At 43.6% G+C, this 16471-nt stretch overlaps 1 protein-coding gene across 2 annotated transcripts; it reads left to right on the top strand.

Annotated features, from left to right (window-relative positions):
* Nucleotides 1–1034: 1034 nt before the first annotated feature.
* On the top strand, nucleotides 1035–15692 carry wnt2ba (wingless-type MMTV integration site family, member 2Ba). Of its 2 annotated transcripts, none has more exons than XM_071334854.1 (5): nucleotides 1035–1824; nucleotides 5703–5923; nucleotides 11390–11667; nucleotides 11929–12193; nucleotides 13007–15692. In XM_071334854.1, exons 1-5 carry the CDS (start codon nucleotides 1667–1669, stop codon nucleotides 13234–13236), a joined length of 1152 nt encoding a protein of 383 aa, XP_071190955.1. In that variant the 5' UTR covers nucleotides 1035–1666; the 3' UTR covers nucleotides 13237–15692. The 2 variants fall into 2 exon arrangements, with proteins under 2 accessions (XP_071190955.1, XP_071190956.1); XM_071334855.1 differs by having other exon boundaries at nucleotides 1036–1824; nucleotides 5703–5905.
* The last annotated feature ends 779 nt before the right edge of the window (nucleotides 15693–16471 follow it).

Genomic DNA, 16471 nt, shown 5'->3' with positions numbered 1-16471 from the left:
TACTCCCACATCATAGCTTACAATGCTATGTACGAAACATAACATCTAGATAAGGAGAGTTGACGTCATCTCAAGAACATCAGTAGATGTGATTTATGGAAGTTATCCACCTCATTGAAAAGCTCACAGACACCCCTTTCTTCATGTATTTGCTCTTGCGTGTGCACTCACTGTTGTACAATACAGTGTCAATAATGTTCTGTTTGTTCTCTCATTTCTGTTTAATTGGTCATTTCACAGATACATCTGATGGGCCTAAGCAGTGTGCCAATGTGCAAAGTTATCTCCTAAAATAAACGACAGATTGTGTGGTCCCAGCTGTGTGGTCCTCATAGTAAATGTTTTTTTATGGGCTTAACACAACACCATCATTTGCATGTAAGCAGTGAAATATATAAAACCTTTGGGCTGTTTCTTATGTTGACATGTATTTAGATAATACACATTGATGTATTAGGCTGTGTTTCATGAGGGAAATGGTGGACAAAGGAAAGGAAGGGCAATTGGATGAAAAGGACACCAACACCAAGCAACATGAAACTAGAACGTTACCACTGTCATTCATCATTTCCTGAACTAATTTCTGCAGTTTTCATTTGGTTGTAGCCACATCATACATGCTCTTTTATTATTACTCAACTATTATAGTGCGTGTAAAGGGACAATAGGGGAAATTCTTGCCTATTCGCATAAAAAATAGTTCGATTCCTTAATTATTTTAGTTCCATATGACTCGGTAATAAAAAATAAAAAAAGTAATTGAGATGAAAAACCTATTTGGGTAATTTTCCTCATAGTGCGCATCGAAACGGTGTGTCATCAGTCAATGAGGGTGTCAAAATCTTTCCAATATGGGGATCACCAATATTTAAACGGCTATGTAGGCTAGATAACTTTTACATGCCGATATCTAAATATACCGAAGTCCCTCACCTCACCGTGCACATACCAGTGTTTGTAATTGTCTAACAACAGGGGGGGGCATGGACAGCTGACATGCTGGTGCAGTGTTTTTTTCCTGCCGCGCATCTTCAGTCCCGACTGAGAAGAGGAACGCGGAGTGCAGTGTTTTTTTCCTGCCGCGCATCTTCAGTCCCGACTGAGAAGAGGAACGCGGAGTAGCTATCTTTCTCATCCTCGGACAGATGAGTGACTGACTTCATCTTCCAGGGACAATCCTCGGACAGATGAGTGACTGACTTCATCTTCCAGGGACAATAAAGGGGTTCAGTGGCATCAGTTCTCAGCGTCTGGTATACCTGTGTTTGGGCTGGCAATTTTTTTCAGCTTCACCTGCTATTCACGTCGAATGTCTAACAAATAGCCTAGGCTACAAAAGAACACGCAACAGCAGAGGAAATAGTTACCGTTGGCAACAGAACATCTGTTTGGACATTTGGGACAGATTCTCAGAAGATGTGTCTTCATTCGATTTACTTTTCCTAGACCGACTTTTGATAAGCACTGACTCGATAAATAGGAGATAAACACTTAGAAAACGTATTTTCAATGCGTCAATGAACTGACAATACATCAAATTAGCCTTTTGAAACTGGATGGATAGAATGTTTCAACTTCTTTAGATAGACAGGTTTCACCCAATGATGATCAGCAAACCATCGCCAAGGACTTTTATCCTTTATTATATGTTGTATGCCGTCTGTACATGAAATTAGAAATGTTTTGTTTCTTCAAAACCCGAGGATATTCCAGGAACAGGACGGGGTCTCGAAATGGGATACTATCCCGACACCCCTCAAGGATATACTTCACCTTTATTCTGCTGCTTCTCATTTTCACACCTAGAGCAGATTCTTCTTGGTGGTGAGTGGTGTCTTTCATATGCACTTGATGCTGCAGAAATAATCCTATCATTTCTATCCAAGATTACATCTATAATTGAAGTAATTGACATCCAAGATTAGATATGAGTTTCCAGTAGTTTTGGATGACCAGTTGTCTTAATTAGCGAATTATAAGACGTTCCAAGACCTTACAAAAGTTAGGCCTATTTATGTTGGCTATTTAGGAGTCCAAAATATAAGTTAGGAGAAATCATATGGCCTAATGCATATATGCTATAACGGATGGATTAAATATACAATTATAAACTGGGTGGTTTGAGCCCTGAATGCTGATTGGCTGAAAGACCTGATATATCAGACCATATTCCACGGGTGTGACAAAACATTTATTTTTACTCTCCTAATTATGTTGGTAACCAGTTTATAATAGCAATAAGGCACCTTGGGGGTTTGTGGTGTATGGCCAATATACCATGGCTAAGGACTGTATATCGAGGCACTCCACATTGCGTATTGCATAAGAGCAGCCCTTAGTCGTGGTATAATGACCATATACCACACCCCTTCGGGCCTTATTAATGAATTAGAACCTTACTGAATTATATAAATTTAATAAATAAAGCAAAAATTATAAGCTCATCATTAAATATGCAAAACGTTTTGAACAAAATCAAATATAAAGCATGTTTGGATGTCAATGAATTTGTAATTTTTCCTTTTTCAAGAGCATATTCCAGGTATCTACATTTGCTTTTCACTTAAACCTTGTTTATATTTATCCCAAGCCTGAGAATGATAATTATGTATTGGGGTGGCAGGTAGCCTAGTGGTTAGAGCGTTGGGCCAGTAACTGAAAGGTTGCTGGATCAAATCCCCGAGCTGACAAGGTAAAAATCTGTCATTCTGCCCCTGAACAAGGCAGTTAACCCACTGTTCTCTGGTAGATAAGAATTTGTTCTTAACTGACTCGCCTAGTTTACAAGGCAGTTAACCCACTGTTCTCTGGTAGATAAGAATTTGTTCTTAACTGACTCGCCTAGTTTAAAAAAAAAAGAAGAGATATTTGAATTATCCTAGGAATGCAGGAGATTGGGAAATAACTGACAGTTATATATCAGTTATGTGGCAAACAAATTCAAGATTTGAATAGTTTAACACAATAAAACCTTTGTAGTCAATACCTCCATCACACCTTAGAGTCAAACCTATACGCTGCTGGTACTTGTGTACCAGGCTCCAATTCCAACAGCCACAGGGAGGAATGTGTCTGGATAGGAGTTTTATAACATCAATAGTCTATAAATTGAGATCAACCAACAGCAGCACACTGTCTGGTGTTCATGAAGATTAATGGACTCGGGGACTTTCCGCTATCAATCTTGCATATTAGAAGTGGCAGGTGCAGGCAGTGGTGCATGAAAAAGTGTTCCTTGATGATTTCTCTTGAGGGTAAGAACCAAGGGTGTATAAAGGAAGTGCCTACCACCTCACTGCTCTCATGCCACAATACTCCAATCTTACTGCACAGAACATGGTAAACCAGCTTTCAGCTAGTGGCAAAATAAAAAATAAATAGTTGATATAGTTGATCATCCAAACCACGATAATACCACATACATACATTTTTAAAAACTTTTTTATTTTTTTATATTTTATGTAGACAACAGTGAGACATTTTAGAAATTGATATTTTCATAAAAATATCCCTGTGGTATTGTTGAAAAAGCTTCTCTGTCTCACAGAATATTATTATAAAAAGAAGGCCGTGCAATTAAACAGTGAAGTGAGGCGGAGCGGGGAGACATGGTCGATCTCTCCAAGGATCTACATATTTATCTAATCATGATTTATATAGTCCGGGGGTTATTTCCATCATGATTGTGATTATTCAGATAAGAAGTAGTGTGTTTTCTGGTGCGCTGGATTGCTTGTCCTCTCTCCAAACTAAGTATGAGGCGCAGAGACAGTCAGGGTCTTTTGGCTCAGTTCTCTACTCTCTCTATGGAAAGAGTAAACACTGTGTGCCTCCGCTCTGCTTTATTGCTCAGACTCAGGCAGCAGGGAAGGAAGGCAGATTTTTTTGGGGGGAAAAGGGACAGCCATAACAGGAGTGGAAACACTTTTCTGTTTCTGTATCGGTGGCACGACAGATAATGTAGCTGTGATTAAGCCTGGCAGTAATGATGTCCGGTCGTCGCAGGGAGAGGGAGAGTTAGAGGAGCGTGCCAGCTTACAGGAGACAATGTCACACTGCACTTGGTGTTCCTGTTGTAGTCTCAGGGGTCTCTCCTAGTTAACCGTGTGGATTCTTTCCTATCTGTGAAAGAGCACCTGAAGGTCTCACATTTCATAACACTGTCCTCTGGTGTACCATTTATGGCATCTATAACCGCGTGGGATTGACAACGAAGCGGGACAGAGTTGTTAAATGCACACTTTGTAAGAATTCCTGCTGTTCAATCGGCAATTAAATTCATGATGAATACCCATTGATTCTTGAAGAATATAACTTGTCACACATCTTACTCGACCTAACTTTAAAATCTGTACGCCTATGTAGATATTCCATGAAAAAATCTGCCGTCTCCAGCTACAATAGTCATTAACAATTGTCTACACTGTATTTCTGATCAATTTGATGTTATTTTAATGGACAAAAAAATGTGATTTTCTTTCAAAACTAGGACATTTGTAACTGACCCCAAATTTTTGAACGGTAGTGTTTATACAAAAGTATGTGGATACCCCTTGAAATGAGTGGATTCGGCTATTTCAGCCACACCAGTTGCTGACAGGTATATACAATTAAGCGTACAGCCATGCAATCTCCATAGACAAACATTGACAGTAGAATGGCTTTTTCTGAAGTGCTCAGTGACTTTTAAAGTGGAACCGTTATAGGATGCCACCTTTCCAACAAGTCAGTTTGTAAAATGTATGCCCTGCTAGAGCTGTCCCGGTCAACTGTAAGTGTTGTTATTGTGAGGTGGAATCAACGCCTCTGGAATCAACGTCAGCACAAGAACTGTTAGTCTGGAGCTTCATGAAATGGGTTTCCATGGCCGAGCAGCCATGCCAAGCGTCGGCTGGAGTGCTGTAAAGCTTGCTGCCATTGGACTCTAGAGCAGTGGAAACATGTTCTCTGGAGTGATGAATCACGCTTCACCATCTTGCAGTTTGACGGACAAATCGGGGTTTGGAGGATGCCAGGAGAACGCTACCTTCCCCAATGCATAGTGCAAACTGTAAAGTTTGGTGGAGGAGGAATAATGGTCTGGGGCTTCTTTTCATGGTTCAGGGCTAGGCCCCTTAGTTCCAGTGAAGGGAAATCTTAAGGCTACAGCATACAATGACATTCTAGACAATTCTGTGCTTCCAACTTTGTGGCAACAGTTTCAGGAAGGCCCTTTCCTGTTTAAGCATGACAATGCACCCATGCACAAAGCAAGGTAAATACCGAAATGGTTTATCAAGATCGGTGTGGAAGTACTTGACCGGCCTGCACAGAGCCCTGACCTCAACCCCATCGAACACCTTTGGAAAGAATTGGAATGCCGACTGCGAGCCAGGCCTAATCGCCCAACATCAGTGCCCGACCTCACTAATGCTTTTGTGGCTGAATGGACGCAAGTCCCCGTAGCAATGTTCCAACATCTAGAGGTAAGCCTTCCCAGAAGAGTGGAGGCTGTTATAGCAGCAAAGGGGGGGACCAACTCCATATTAATGCCCATGATTTTGGAATGAGATGTTCGACTACCAGGTTTCCACATACATTTGGTCATGTAGTGTATCTTGTTCTTTAACACGTTTTTTTAATGGACATCTGTTTTTGCACAACAATAGTCCCTGGCAGCTTTACTGGCCTACTGACAATGCACCTGTCTATCTGATCTGCAGGTACATTGGAGCCCTGGGTGCACGGGTGATCTGTGACAACATTCCAGGCCTGGTGAACAAGCAGCGCCAGCTGTGCCAGCGCCACCCGGATCTCATGCAGTCTATTGGGGAGGGTGCCAAGGAGTGGATCCGCGAGTGCCAGCACCAGTTTCGTCACCATCGCTGGAACTGCAGCACGCTGGACCGAGACCACACTGTCTTTGGTAGGGTCATGCTGCACAGTAAGTCTGTTTCAGTGTGTTTATCTCTCTGTGTGTGTTCAGTATTCAATCACTTGCATCTTGGATGTAAGATTCACTACATTAATCTGATTCAACACGTACAAGTTTTCAAATTGGTGGTTGTAGGCAATAGCAGAACATTCTGAGGGCTTCCTTGCCTTTTAGACTTACAGATATTCAAGCCTTAAGGGTATAGCTATGTATATCTCAGCTCAACACATAATACAACAGTTCACTTCCATATATGTCTCCTTTGTTTGCCCCTCCCCAATAAGGTAACAGGAGAACGTACTAGTTGTCATTTCCGGTTGTACAATACCCAGAGAGAATGTGTGCCAGTAAATGTATCTAGTTTCACCTTCTCCAGGAATGAGGAGGGTTGGAGAAAGTGGATATTCTCCGAAAACTAGTAGCAGATAGAGTGATCCACAAGGGTGATGTCTAAACAGTAATAGGAGATGTAAATATTTGGGTAGATGTTTCTGGCAGGCAGACAAAGCCGTACTCCCTGACATATTGCCTGTGTTCTGGTTCATTGCGTGAGGAGGAATGAAAACTAGAGGTGGGTGGGAAAAGCAGACCAAATAACCCTGAATCTGCTCTCCTCTCAAATGAAAACATACCTAGTGACTGAGAAAGCTGCCATCTGTGCAAATTAAAGAGTGACAGATGTTTATTAAGCCTTCACAGAAGGCAGGAATCGTGGTCACAGGAAGGCAATAGTCAAACACAAGTAGGCAGTCAAAAACTAACAATACCTAACAACCATAAAGAACTGAACTAAATATGGAGCTGATGAGACACAAACACAGGTGAAATTAATTAACAAAAATTAAAGACAGGGCTACGTTCCAGAACAAAGAAAAAAAAACACAAGATTGACTAAGAAAAGAAAAGCAGAACCTTACAGTTCCCCCCCCAGGGAAACATGGGGGGTTGGTAACCAAGGACACACTGAAACAGAGTAAGGCGGAGGGATGAGTGCATGAGTGAGTTCTGAGCATATTCGGCCCAGGCTACATACCGACTCCAGTCGTGTGGAGAGCCAGAACATTTTTGGCGGAGGTACTTCCATATTTCTTGGTTCAGGTGTTCTGTCTGCCCGTTCGTCTGGGGGTGGTACCCGGAGGAGAGGCTGAGGGCGACCCCCAGTCGGTCACAGAATGCTCGACACACCCGGGAGACAAACTGGGGTCCACGGTCAGAGACGATGTCCTCTGGAAAACCCACGTAATCCCTTACATCGAATGCCAGTGAGGACCACCAGAACTTCCGGGCTAGAAGTTCAGTGGTTTGTGTAATGCCCGGATGTCCTGACCCCAAGGACGTGTGACACCATTGCATCAGTTGGGGTCTAACAGCTGCTGGTATGTAACTCTTCCCAGCTGGTGTCTCAGGAGGGGCTGGTTCTGAGGTTAGGGCTTCTTGTATGGCTGAGTGAACCTCCCACTGTACCGGTCCCATAATGCAAGAGGAAGGAAGAATGGGTGTAGGGTCTGAGTTACTGGTCGGAAGGTCAAACTGGCGGGAGAGAGCATCAGCTTTTACGTTTTTCTTTCCAGGGATGTAAGTAACATGAAAATGGAAGCGTGTGAAGAGAGCCCAGCAGGCTTGTCTGGTGTTTAACCTCTTGGCCCCTCTGATATATTCCAGATTACGATGATATGTTAGGACGATAAACAGATGTTGTACGCCAACCAGTGGCGCCACTCCTTGAGGGCCAGCTTGATGGCGAGGAGTTATGTTCCCCACATCGTAATTCCTCTCAGCAGGGGATAACTTCCTGGAGAAGAAGGTACAGGGATGTGATTTGGGAGGTGTTCCCACCCACTGAGAGAGTATGGCTCCTACTCCTACTTCGGAGGCATCCACCTCCTGGGTGAAAAGAAGGGTCGAATCAGGTTGGCGAAGGACAGGAGCTGAGGTGAAGAGGCGTTTCAAGTTGTTGAACACAGTCAGAGCGGTATCAGTCCATTGAAGGGTCTTGGTCTTTTGGCTGGTAAGGGCAGTGAGGGGAGTGACAGTAGAACTGAAGTTCCGAATGAACCGGCGATAGAAGTTGGAGAACCCAATGAAACATTGGAGGTCCTTAACGGTGGTGGGTTTGGGCCAGTTACTGCCGGCGGTGACTTTGTTCTCCTCCATGCTGACCCCTCCAGGTGTCAGTACGAAGATGAGGAAGTTTACCGAGGTTACATGGTGCTCTTTTCAGTCTTCACATAAAGGTTATGGTCAAGGAGCCGTTGAAGAACCTTTTGCACATGCTGTATGTGTTCCTTCAGGGAGTAGGAGTAAATCAGGATGTCATCAATGTAGACGATGAGGAAGCTTGATCATATCCTGGAAAGTTGAAAGTTGGAAAGTTGATCATATCCTGGAAAACCTCGTTCATAAAGGATTGGAATACGGCGGGGGCGTTCGTAAGGCATGACCAGGTATTTGTAGTGCCCTTGAGTGGTGATAAAGGCCGTCTTCCATTCGTCATCTTCACGTATACGGACAAGGTTATATGCACTTCGCAGGTCGAGTTTAGTATAGATGTTGTCGCGGCCCACTTGTTCAAGGGTCGCTGGGATCAGAGGAAGAGGGAAATGGTTCTTGACCGTGACGTCATTCATTGAACGATAATCAATACATGGACGGAGACCACTGTCATTTTTTTCCAATGAAGAAGAAGCTGGACGCAGCTAGGGGAAGAAGAAGGACAAATTAAACCGTTTGAGTGATTCATCAATGTAGTTCTCCATTGCCTCATTTTCCGGGATAGATAGGGGGTAAACACGACCCCTCGATGAGGACACTCCAGGGAGTAAGTCAATAGCACAGTCTCCTGGGCGATGTGGTGACAGAGTGGAGGCCTTGATTTTGCTGAAGACATTGCTGTACTGGGCGTATTCAGATGGTATGGTGGGTGGCACTGCCGAGGCAGAGTCATCAATGGTGGTGGCTCTGCAGGGTAGGCTGAGACAACTGGAGAAGCAGGTAGAAGACCAGGACAATAGTTCACCTTGTTGTCATGAGATGGCAGGGTCGTGATGACAAAGCCAGGGGTGTCTGAGGATGAGTGGCTGTTTGGGGGATGAGAGTCCCATGAGATGAATGGTTTCGGTGTGGAAACTCCAATCTGGAGGGTGACGCTCTGTGTCAAGTGCGTGATGAAGGCCGTGCCCAATGGCTGCCCATCTAGGGTGTTAATCCTTAAGGGAGGGTTGACCTTTGTTAGATCAATGTCAAGCTCTTGTACTAGCTGGTGATCGATAAAATGACCTGCTGCTCCCGACTCTATCAAGCCTTCTACGTACTTGGTAACCCCCTTCACGGTCATTAATACTGGGACGGAGAATTGCTTCTAGGAGATATTTAGAAATAAGGACACACCTACCTGCATGGCAGCGAGGGGACCCTTCTCATCTCTCCGTGGGGGGGCGAACAGGGCAATGGCTGAGTAGATGATCTTTCCCTTCACAGTATAGGCAGAGCCCTTCTTGGATCCACTTTTGACATTTGATACACGGGAGAGGAGCATGGCCCAACTGCATGGGCTCTGGAAGACTCGGACGGGATCATGGAAAGAGAAGGTTTCGGGTTCCTGGGTGGCAGAGTTCTTCAGCGGTCGGCGATGAGGTGGTCGATGGAGATACGAATGTATTGATTTAAATCCTGAAGGTCACCTCTACAGGCCAGCTCCGCCTGAAGTTCCCTGTTGAGCCCTCTTCGGTAGACGGTAAGAAAAAGCAGCCTCATTCCATCCACTCCCTGCAGCCATGGTGCGGAACTCGAGGGCATACTTGGCGGCTGAATTGCGTTCTTGTTGAAGTTCTATAAGGAGGTCTCCTATAGGACGACCGGAGGGAGAGTGATCGAATACCTCTTTGAAGAGGGTGTGGAAATGGGGCTTGAATCCAAGTTCTGTGCCGTTGGCAGTCCATCTGGCGGTGGCCCAATCCAGGGCTTTGCCTGTGAGTAGAGACACAACAAAATCCACCCTGCTCATTGGTGGCGAAGTTAGTGGGGTTGTACTCAATGTATTTGTTGCATTGAGAAATCCCTGACATTTCACAGGTGAACCGTCATATTTTCCAGGCATGGGTATGAATGAAGGAGGGCTATGGGTTACGATACCTGGCATCGGAGGAGTAGGGATAGGCTGGCGGAGAAGACGGCAGATTTCCTCCATAAGCTCCTCTTGCTGGGTTAGGCGCAGCTCTAGCTCCGCTGAATCCATTCCGTTTTTAGGTGAGGTATTCTGTAATGAATACTCAGGGAGAAAAAGGTGTAGATTCACGCGCAGGGCGCGGCAGATGTTTATTAAGCCTTCGCAGAAGGCAGGAATCGTGGTCGCAGGAGAAGGTCAAACACAGGTAGGCAGTCAAAACCAAACAATACCTCACAACCATACAAACAGAAAGAACTGAACTAAATCGGGAGCTGATGAGACCAGGTGAGAAACGAACACAGGTGAAATCAATGAACAAAAATGAAAGACAGGGCTACGTTCCAGAACACAAAGAAATAGGGCTACGTTCCAGAACACAAAGAAACAGGGCTAGGTTCAAGAACACAAAAAAAAAACAGAAGGGTTGACAAAGAAAAGAAAGCAGAACCTTACAATAGGCCTGCTGTACATGGCAAAACATCAACTCTTAACACAAAAACTCATGTGAAAATGTGAACTCAACTTGAACGGGGAGCCGAGCAGAATCATTTCAGTTTGAGACAAAAAATATAGTATTTGTTATACATACATGATTGTACACGAACATTGTACAGAGACAACCAAACCTATTTGATTCAAATTTGTTTGTGCTCTACATTACATTCTATATAAATGTTAACAGTGTCTGCGTTCCAAGTTTCAAGGAGCGTAGACACTGTTTAAATTCAGATAGCATGGGACACAGCACACACAAGCAATATTTGAATCAAATGCTGTGTAACGACATGGTTACTACAACGAAACAAACTTTGCTGGTATAGTGTAACCGTCTGTATGAGACTGACTTAGTTTATATATAAAACCAACCTGGGGCCACGTGTTTGAAGAGTATATTGTTACAAAAAATATGTCTAAAAATAAGCAAAATCAAAAAGGGTAATTTTGAGATAATAATATTCATATTTTTAATGTTGAATAAATTAATGTGAAAATGTGTATTTCAGAATCTAGACATGCTCCATATTTGAGAGAACACTATAAGGAGGATAATGACTCCAAGATGTTGTCTGTATCATGTGTGGTTCACAGAGCATAGGGTCTTACAGGAGGCATGTATAGGTTTAAAAAGGGTCTAAAATGGCAATTTTCATCATTATTTTCTCCCCAAATTTTTTTATACAAAAGGTAAAAAGGATGTTAAACACCCTTCCTCCCAATGAAGTTCCTATGTGAGAACTTAGCTCCCGCTGGCGTGGAATCGCCCAATGACATCTTCTTACACATAATCTCCTACCATCATATCACCCCAGGTAGCCGGGAGGCAGCGTTTGTGTACGCCATCTCCTCGGCGGGTGTGGTCTATGCAATTACCAGGGCCTGCAGCCAGGGGGAGCTCAAGATCTGCAACTGCGACGCCCACAAGCGAGGCCGAGCTAGAGACGACAGGGGCGACTTTGACTGGGGCGGCTGCAGCGACAACATCAACTATGGCATCAAGTTCGCCAAGGCCTTCGTCGATGCCAGGGAGAGGATGGTGAAAGACGCTCGGGCGATGATGAATCTACACAACAACCGCTGTGGGCGAATGGTGAGCAATGGCTTCGGGGTTAAGGTGCCGTTTTGCTTTTTTGATACAGGCAGTCCCTTTAAACTAGCACTAGCATATGCTTTAACTACAGTGTAACAACATTGTTACTACAGTAGAACAAACATTGCTAGTACAATTTAATCCACTGTTGAACTGAATTTTTATAAATACTCTAGACATGAATAGTGAGTGTACTAGGTTGGCCACAGGTGAGGCTTTGTCTCAACCTCTAACAAAATTGTCCAACCTTCTTGATTTCAGGCAGTGAAGCGCTTTATGAAACTGGAGTGCAAGTGTCATGGTGTCAGCGGCTCCTGCGCCCTCAGAACCTGCTGGTTGGCCATGTCGGACTTCCGGAGGACCGGGGACTACCTCCGGAAGAAGTACAACACGGCCATCGAGGTGACCATGAACCAGGATGGCACAGGGTTCATGGTGGCTGACAAGGACTTCAAGGGAACCACCAAGAATGAGCTGGTGTATGTAGAAAACTCCCCTGACTACTGCCTCATGGACAGAGCAGCAGGTGGGTCAACTCATGCAGTTATATATGTTAGGTAGGGCCAGGAGTTTTTCCTCACCACATGACCTGGCAGAGAAAAACCCAGAAGATTTAGCAATGTCTAAGTGGAAATTAATTTGAAGAGAAATTACATTTCAGTATATGATTCAACATAATATCCCATTTAGTCATTATTAAAATGTATGGGACGTTATTTAAGTACTTATCACCAAACTTGGGGAAAATATTGTCATCGGAAACCTTGTTGCTCTAAGTAAAAAGTATTACCCAGACGCTAGATAATACAGAAGCCTACGCATCAAATACAGCTATGAGAATCCCAGACTCATCTGCCGAAGGCCTGCATACCTGCATAGCTTAGAGTTCAATTATTTGACCTTTAACTTCTCTCTAATTCCAACTGTGTTTTCTCTGCCTTGGTAATCTCTGTCTCTCACGCCCCTCATGTCCCATCACTTCAGCAGTGTCCATAGAGCTCTAGAACAGCTAACAGGCTCTGGTCGTGATACTTTGGATGTATTGTGTGTTACTGGCATTATCCTCATCTCTGTTAGGCCTATAGTTATAGGTTGACACCTAGTAAATTGCTGTTAAGAAGAGGAGCTACGCTACGCCCCTAGCCTACTACAAGGTGAAGCAATAATCTATTGTATAGGAATTCACAGCCTAAGGATACAACAGGGTCATTTTTGAAATCCTTCTGTGGTCACTATTAAGCTCCACTCCCAAATGCTCAAGGGGAATACCTCCGCTCACACCTATTCTCATACCCCTTCACTCAAGGGCCGGCTGGTCTGTCTTGTGCTCTCTCCACAGGCTCCCTGGGCACGGCAGGGAGAGTCTGCAACAAGTCATCCAGAGGCACGGACGGCTGCGAGGTCATGTGTTGCGGACGGGGCTACGACACAATGCGAGTCAAACGAGTCACCAAGTGCGAGTGCAAGTTCAAGTGGTGTTGCGCCGTGGAGTGCAAGGACTGCGAAGACATGGTGGACGTTCACACCTGCAAGCCACACAAGAGACCCGATTGGTTGGACCTAACCTGACCCTGAGGCCCGGCCTTTCAAAGGATCTAGCAGTGGCCAACTGCATTGTGGGATATGTAGTCCCTACTCCCGACTCATTTCTGACCTCTGGCATGGTTCTCATTTGACAACCCCTTCTAAAGTGACATCCGAAATAACTTTTTGCCAAGGGGCCGTATCCCAATTTGGATTGGATGGTGCAGTACTGTATGGTTCTGTCATATAGGAAGGTAGTCTAAGAGAGTGGTTGGGCCAGGAGAGGGGATAGTTCCTATTTATGTTTTTGTTTGATCTTGTTGATCTGGGGAAATACTATTGTGTGCTGCTTCCAAGGTGCTGAGGACAGTTTTTTCTACAGAAAATAATTTACACATGATCTGTTGTGGACATGCAGCACAGGACATTATACTGTGAGCACACCAGAGATGGAGTTAGGATTGTTGCGTGGTGTATGTGTTGTTGGTTTTTGCTTGGTTTAAGACTATGTTCTCTTTCTAAACCGGTGACCACTTTGCTCAGTGTTTCATTGGTGTTACAATGAAAAGTGATAAAGAACTGAAATTGTACTCTGCTTGAGACACTGGACATGGAAAGACTGACTTGTATTCAGTAGTTAGGAGCGTGAACTTTCAGAAAAAAAGGACATCATGCCTCACCCGACTGGTCAAATGCATCAGAATGGATGTACAACAGAAAGTTAATTCAACTCTAACATCCAACTGTTACCACGGGCCAGAGAGCTGCACTATGGACACTAATATAGCCCAATATTGAGCAAAGAAATTCATTTAAACAAATGTTTCTGTTATATGAGTTAAGTGAAACAAACATTGTCGTCGACCGAGATGGATAGTATGTCTTCTCTCCCTTTAGTGTGACAGTTACCCTATCAACCTATTATTGTACGTGTTCCTAAATGAATACGGTATGATGGACGGTAGCTGTCATCTCTTGCTCATTATTTATCACTGGTTACTGAAGCTGCTAGCTGCTATATCTCCCAAGTTAGCATTCTCACTATGGGGCACTTTCATTATGCATCCGTACGCAACACTATAGTCATTTCACTCTCAGGGTTGTTTTTTAGGCTACATGGGGCTCTGACTGATCTATGAGATATGAAGTACTTTGTGAAACCCAGGCCAAGATGTTGCATGACGTAGAGGAGCTGAGAACCAGAATTGATTTTTCAAATCAACATTCACAAATGCACATAGGCCTATAGGGCCAGCGGGATATGACCAATTGAGACCGAACAAATGGTACAACGATTGACCGAAAGCAGTGAGGTCCACGTGACGATCACAACTACTTGTTAAAGACGTTTGTAAGATGAATGAGATTTCAGTTTATGTTAAAAAGATCAACATTTTCAAATGCAAATTGCCATTGATATGATTTTAATGCAATGTTCTCAGAACGGTAGGGAGTCACGGGCCAAGTTGTGCTGTGGTGTTAGTTGGAGTGTTATTGTCACCTTGGGAGGACCCTAAAATACCACACTTGTTCTATATTAAACCTTGTTGATCCTTCTGTCATTCACATCAGATCTCATCCATCCTCATATCGCTGACCATGTGACACTGTCATTGTCACTGACACACAAGGTGATATCACTGAATCTACTACTCGCTGTTCTTGAGTAAATCATTAAGTTATGATAGATTCAATTCCTCCCCCCCCCCCCCCTCTAATGTCAGCGCTAGGCTCGGCACTCAACGAATCCGTGGTGTAGGTCCTCTAATTACAGCATTACTCTTCCCCGAGCCAAACATGGGAATTATTTATCTATTTCATAGTCTGTGTCAACCAGGGGATATTATGCAGACTGTTTTCTTTACACAGAGCATTATTGTAAAATGATTAGTCACATTAATCACGTTCGAAAAAAAGCTTTTATTGGTCTCTAAATCTTTTTAAAGGGCAGCGCAACTGTGTCCTTGTGGAAATGTCCTGCCAAATCTCATGTAGTATACAGTGAACAGGGAACGGGAAGCGCTTGCTTTGCTTACATCAGTCTTCTGAAATAACCAGCGTGTCACCGTCTACATTCTCCTCCCATCATTGTGATATCTAATGGGCATCTATTTAGTGACAGCATGATCACTCTAAAATTGTCTCGGGGGGGGGGAAGAAAGTTGAGGATGGAAGACCTAAATGTTTGGCACTAAGTGACACAATGTCATTTTGTTGCCCTTCAATAAAAATAAATGAGTCTGTCATAGACAGGGGCGTAGGAGTGACTCTGACAACCTGAGAAACAGGTTGTAAATGCTAATTTCTAGTGACTTTTGAGAAAAGGTTAGAGGCAAATCTTCTCTTACAAACGGGCAAATTTACAAGGCTAAGGGGGCCCTTGCAGAGGGGCACATACTCTGGTACAGTCCAATCAGTCTTAGGGCCATTGCCATTCATACTGTACTGAATACCAGTCTGTTCATGTGGATATATTCAATTAAACAACCATTTTGTACTCATTCGCTGCTACTGTATGATTAATTTCCTATTATTTTCTCACTTCCCCTGTGTCAGGTTGTTACTACTGCTGCTCTACATATTGTATGGTTGGAAACTTAACATAATATTTTCCACTTATAATATAGTTATTATTCTGTATTATAAACTGGGTGGTTCAAACCCTGAATGCTGATTGGCTGACAACTGTGGTATATCAGACCGCATTTATTTTTACTGCTCTAATTACGTTGGTAACCAGTTTATAATAGCAATAAGGCACGTCAGGGGTTGCGTCGTGCCTAAGAACAGCCCTTAGCTGGTTATATACCACACGCTCTCGTGCCTTATTGCTTAAATAATAACCAGCAACATACACAGTTAAAAACTGTTTTACACTGAACAAAAATATAAATGCAACATGTAAAGTGTTGGTCCCATGTTTCATGAGCTGAAATAAAAGATCCTCAATATTTACCATGTGCACAAAAAGCTTATTTCTCTCATATTTTGTGCACAAATTTGTTTACATCCCTGTTAGTAAGTATTTCTCCATTGCCAAGATAATCCATCCACCTGATAGGTGTGGCATATCAAGAAGCTGATTAAACAGCATGATCATTTTACAGGTGCATCTTGTGCAGGGGACAATAAAAGGCCACTCTAAAATGTGCAATTTTGTCACACAACACAATGCCACATGTCTGAAGTTTTGAGGGAGAGTGCAATTGGCATGTGTCCACCAGAGTTACTGCCAGAGAATTGAATGTTCAATTCTCTACCATAAGCCGTCTCCAACATC

Source organism: Salvelinus alpinus, chromosome 12 (assembly GCF_045679555.1).
Source record: "Salvelinus alpinus chromosome 12, SLU_Salpinus.1, whole genome shotgun sequence".
In the NCBI taxonomy this organism is placed as follows: Eukaryota; Metazoa; Chordata; class Actinopteri; order Salmoniformes; family Salmonidae; genus Salvelinus; species Salvelinus alpinus.
The sequence above is the reverse complement of the archived record's forward strand: the minus strand, read 5'-3'. Positions and strand labels throughout refer to the sequence as shown.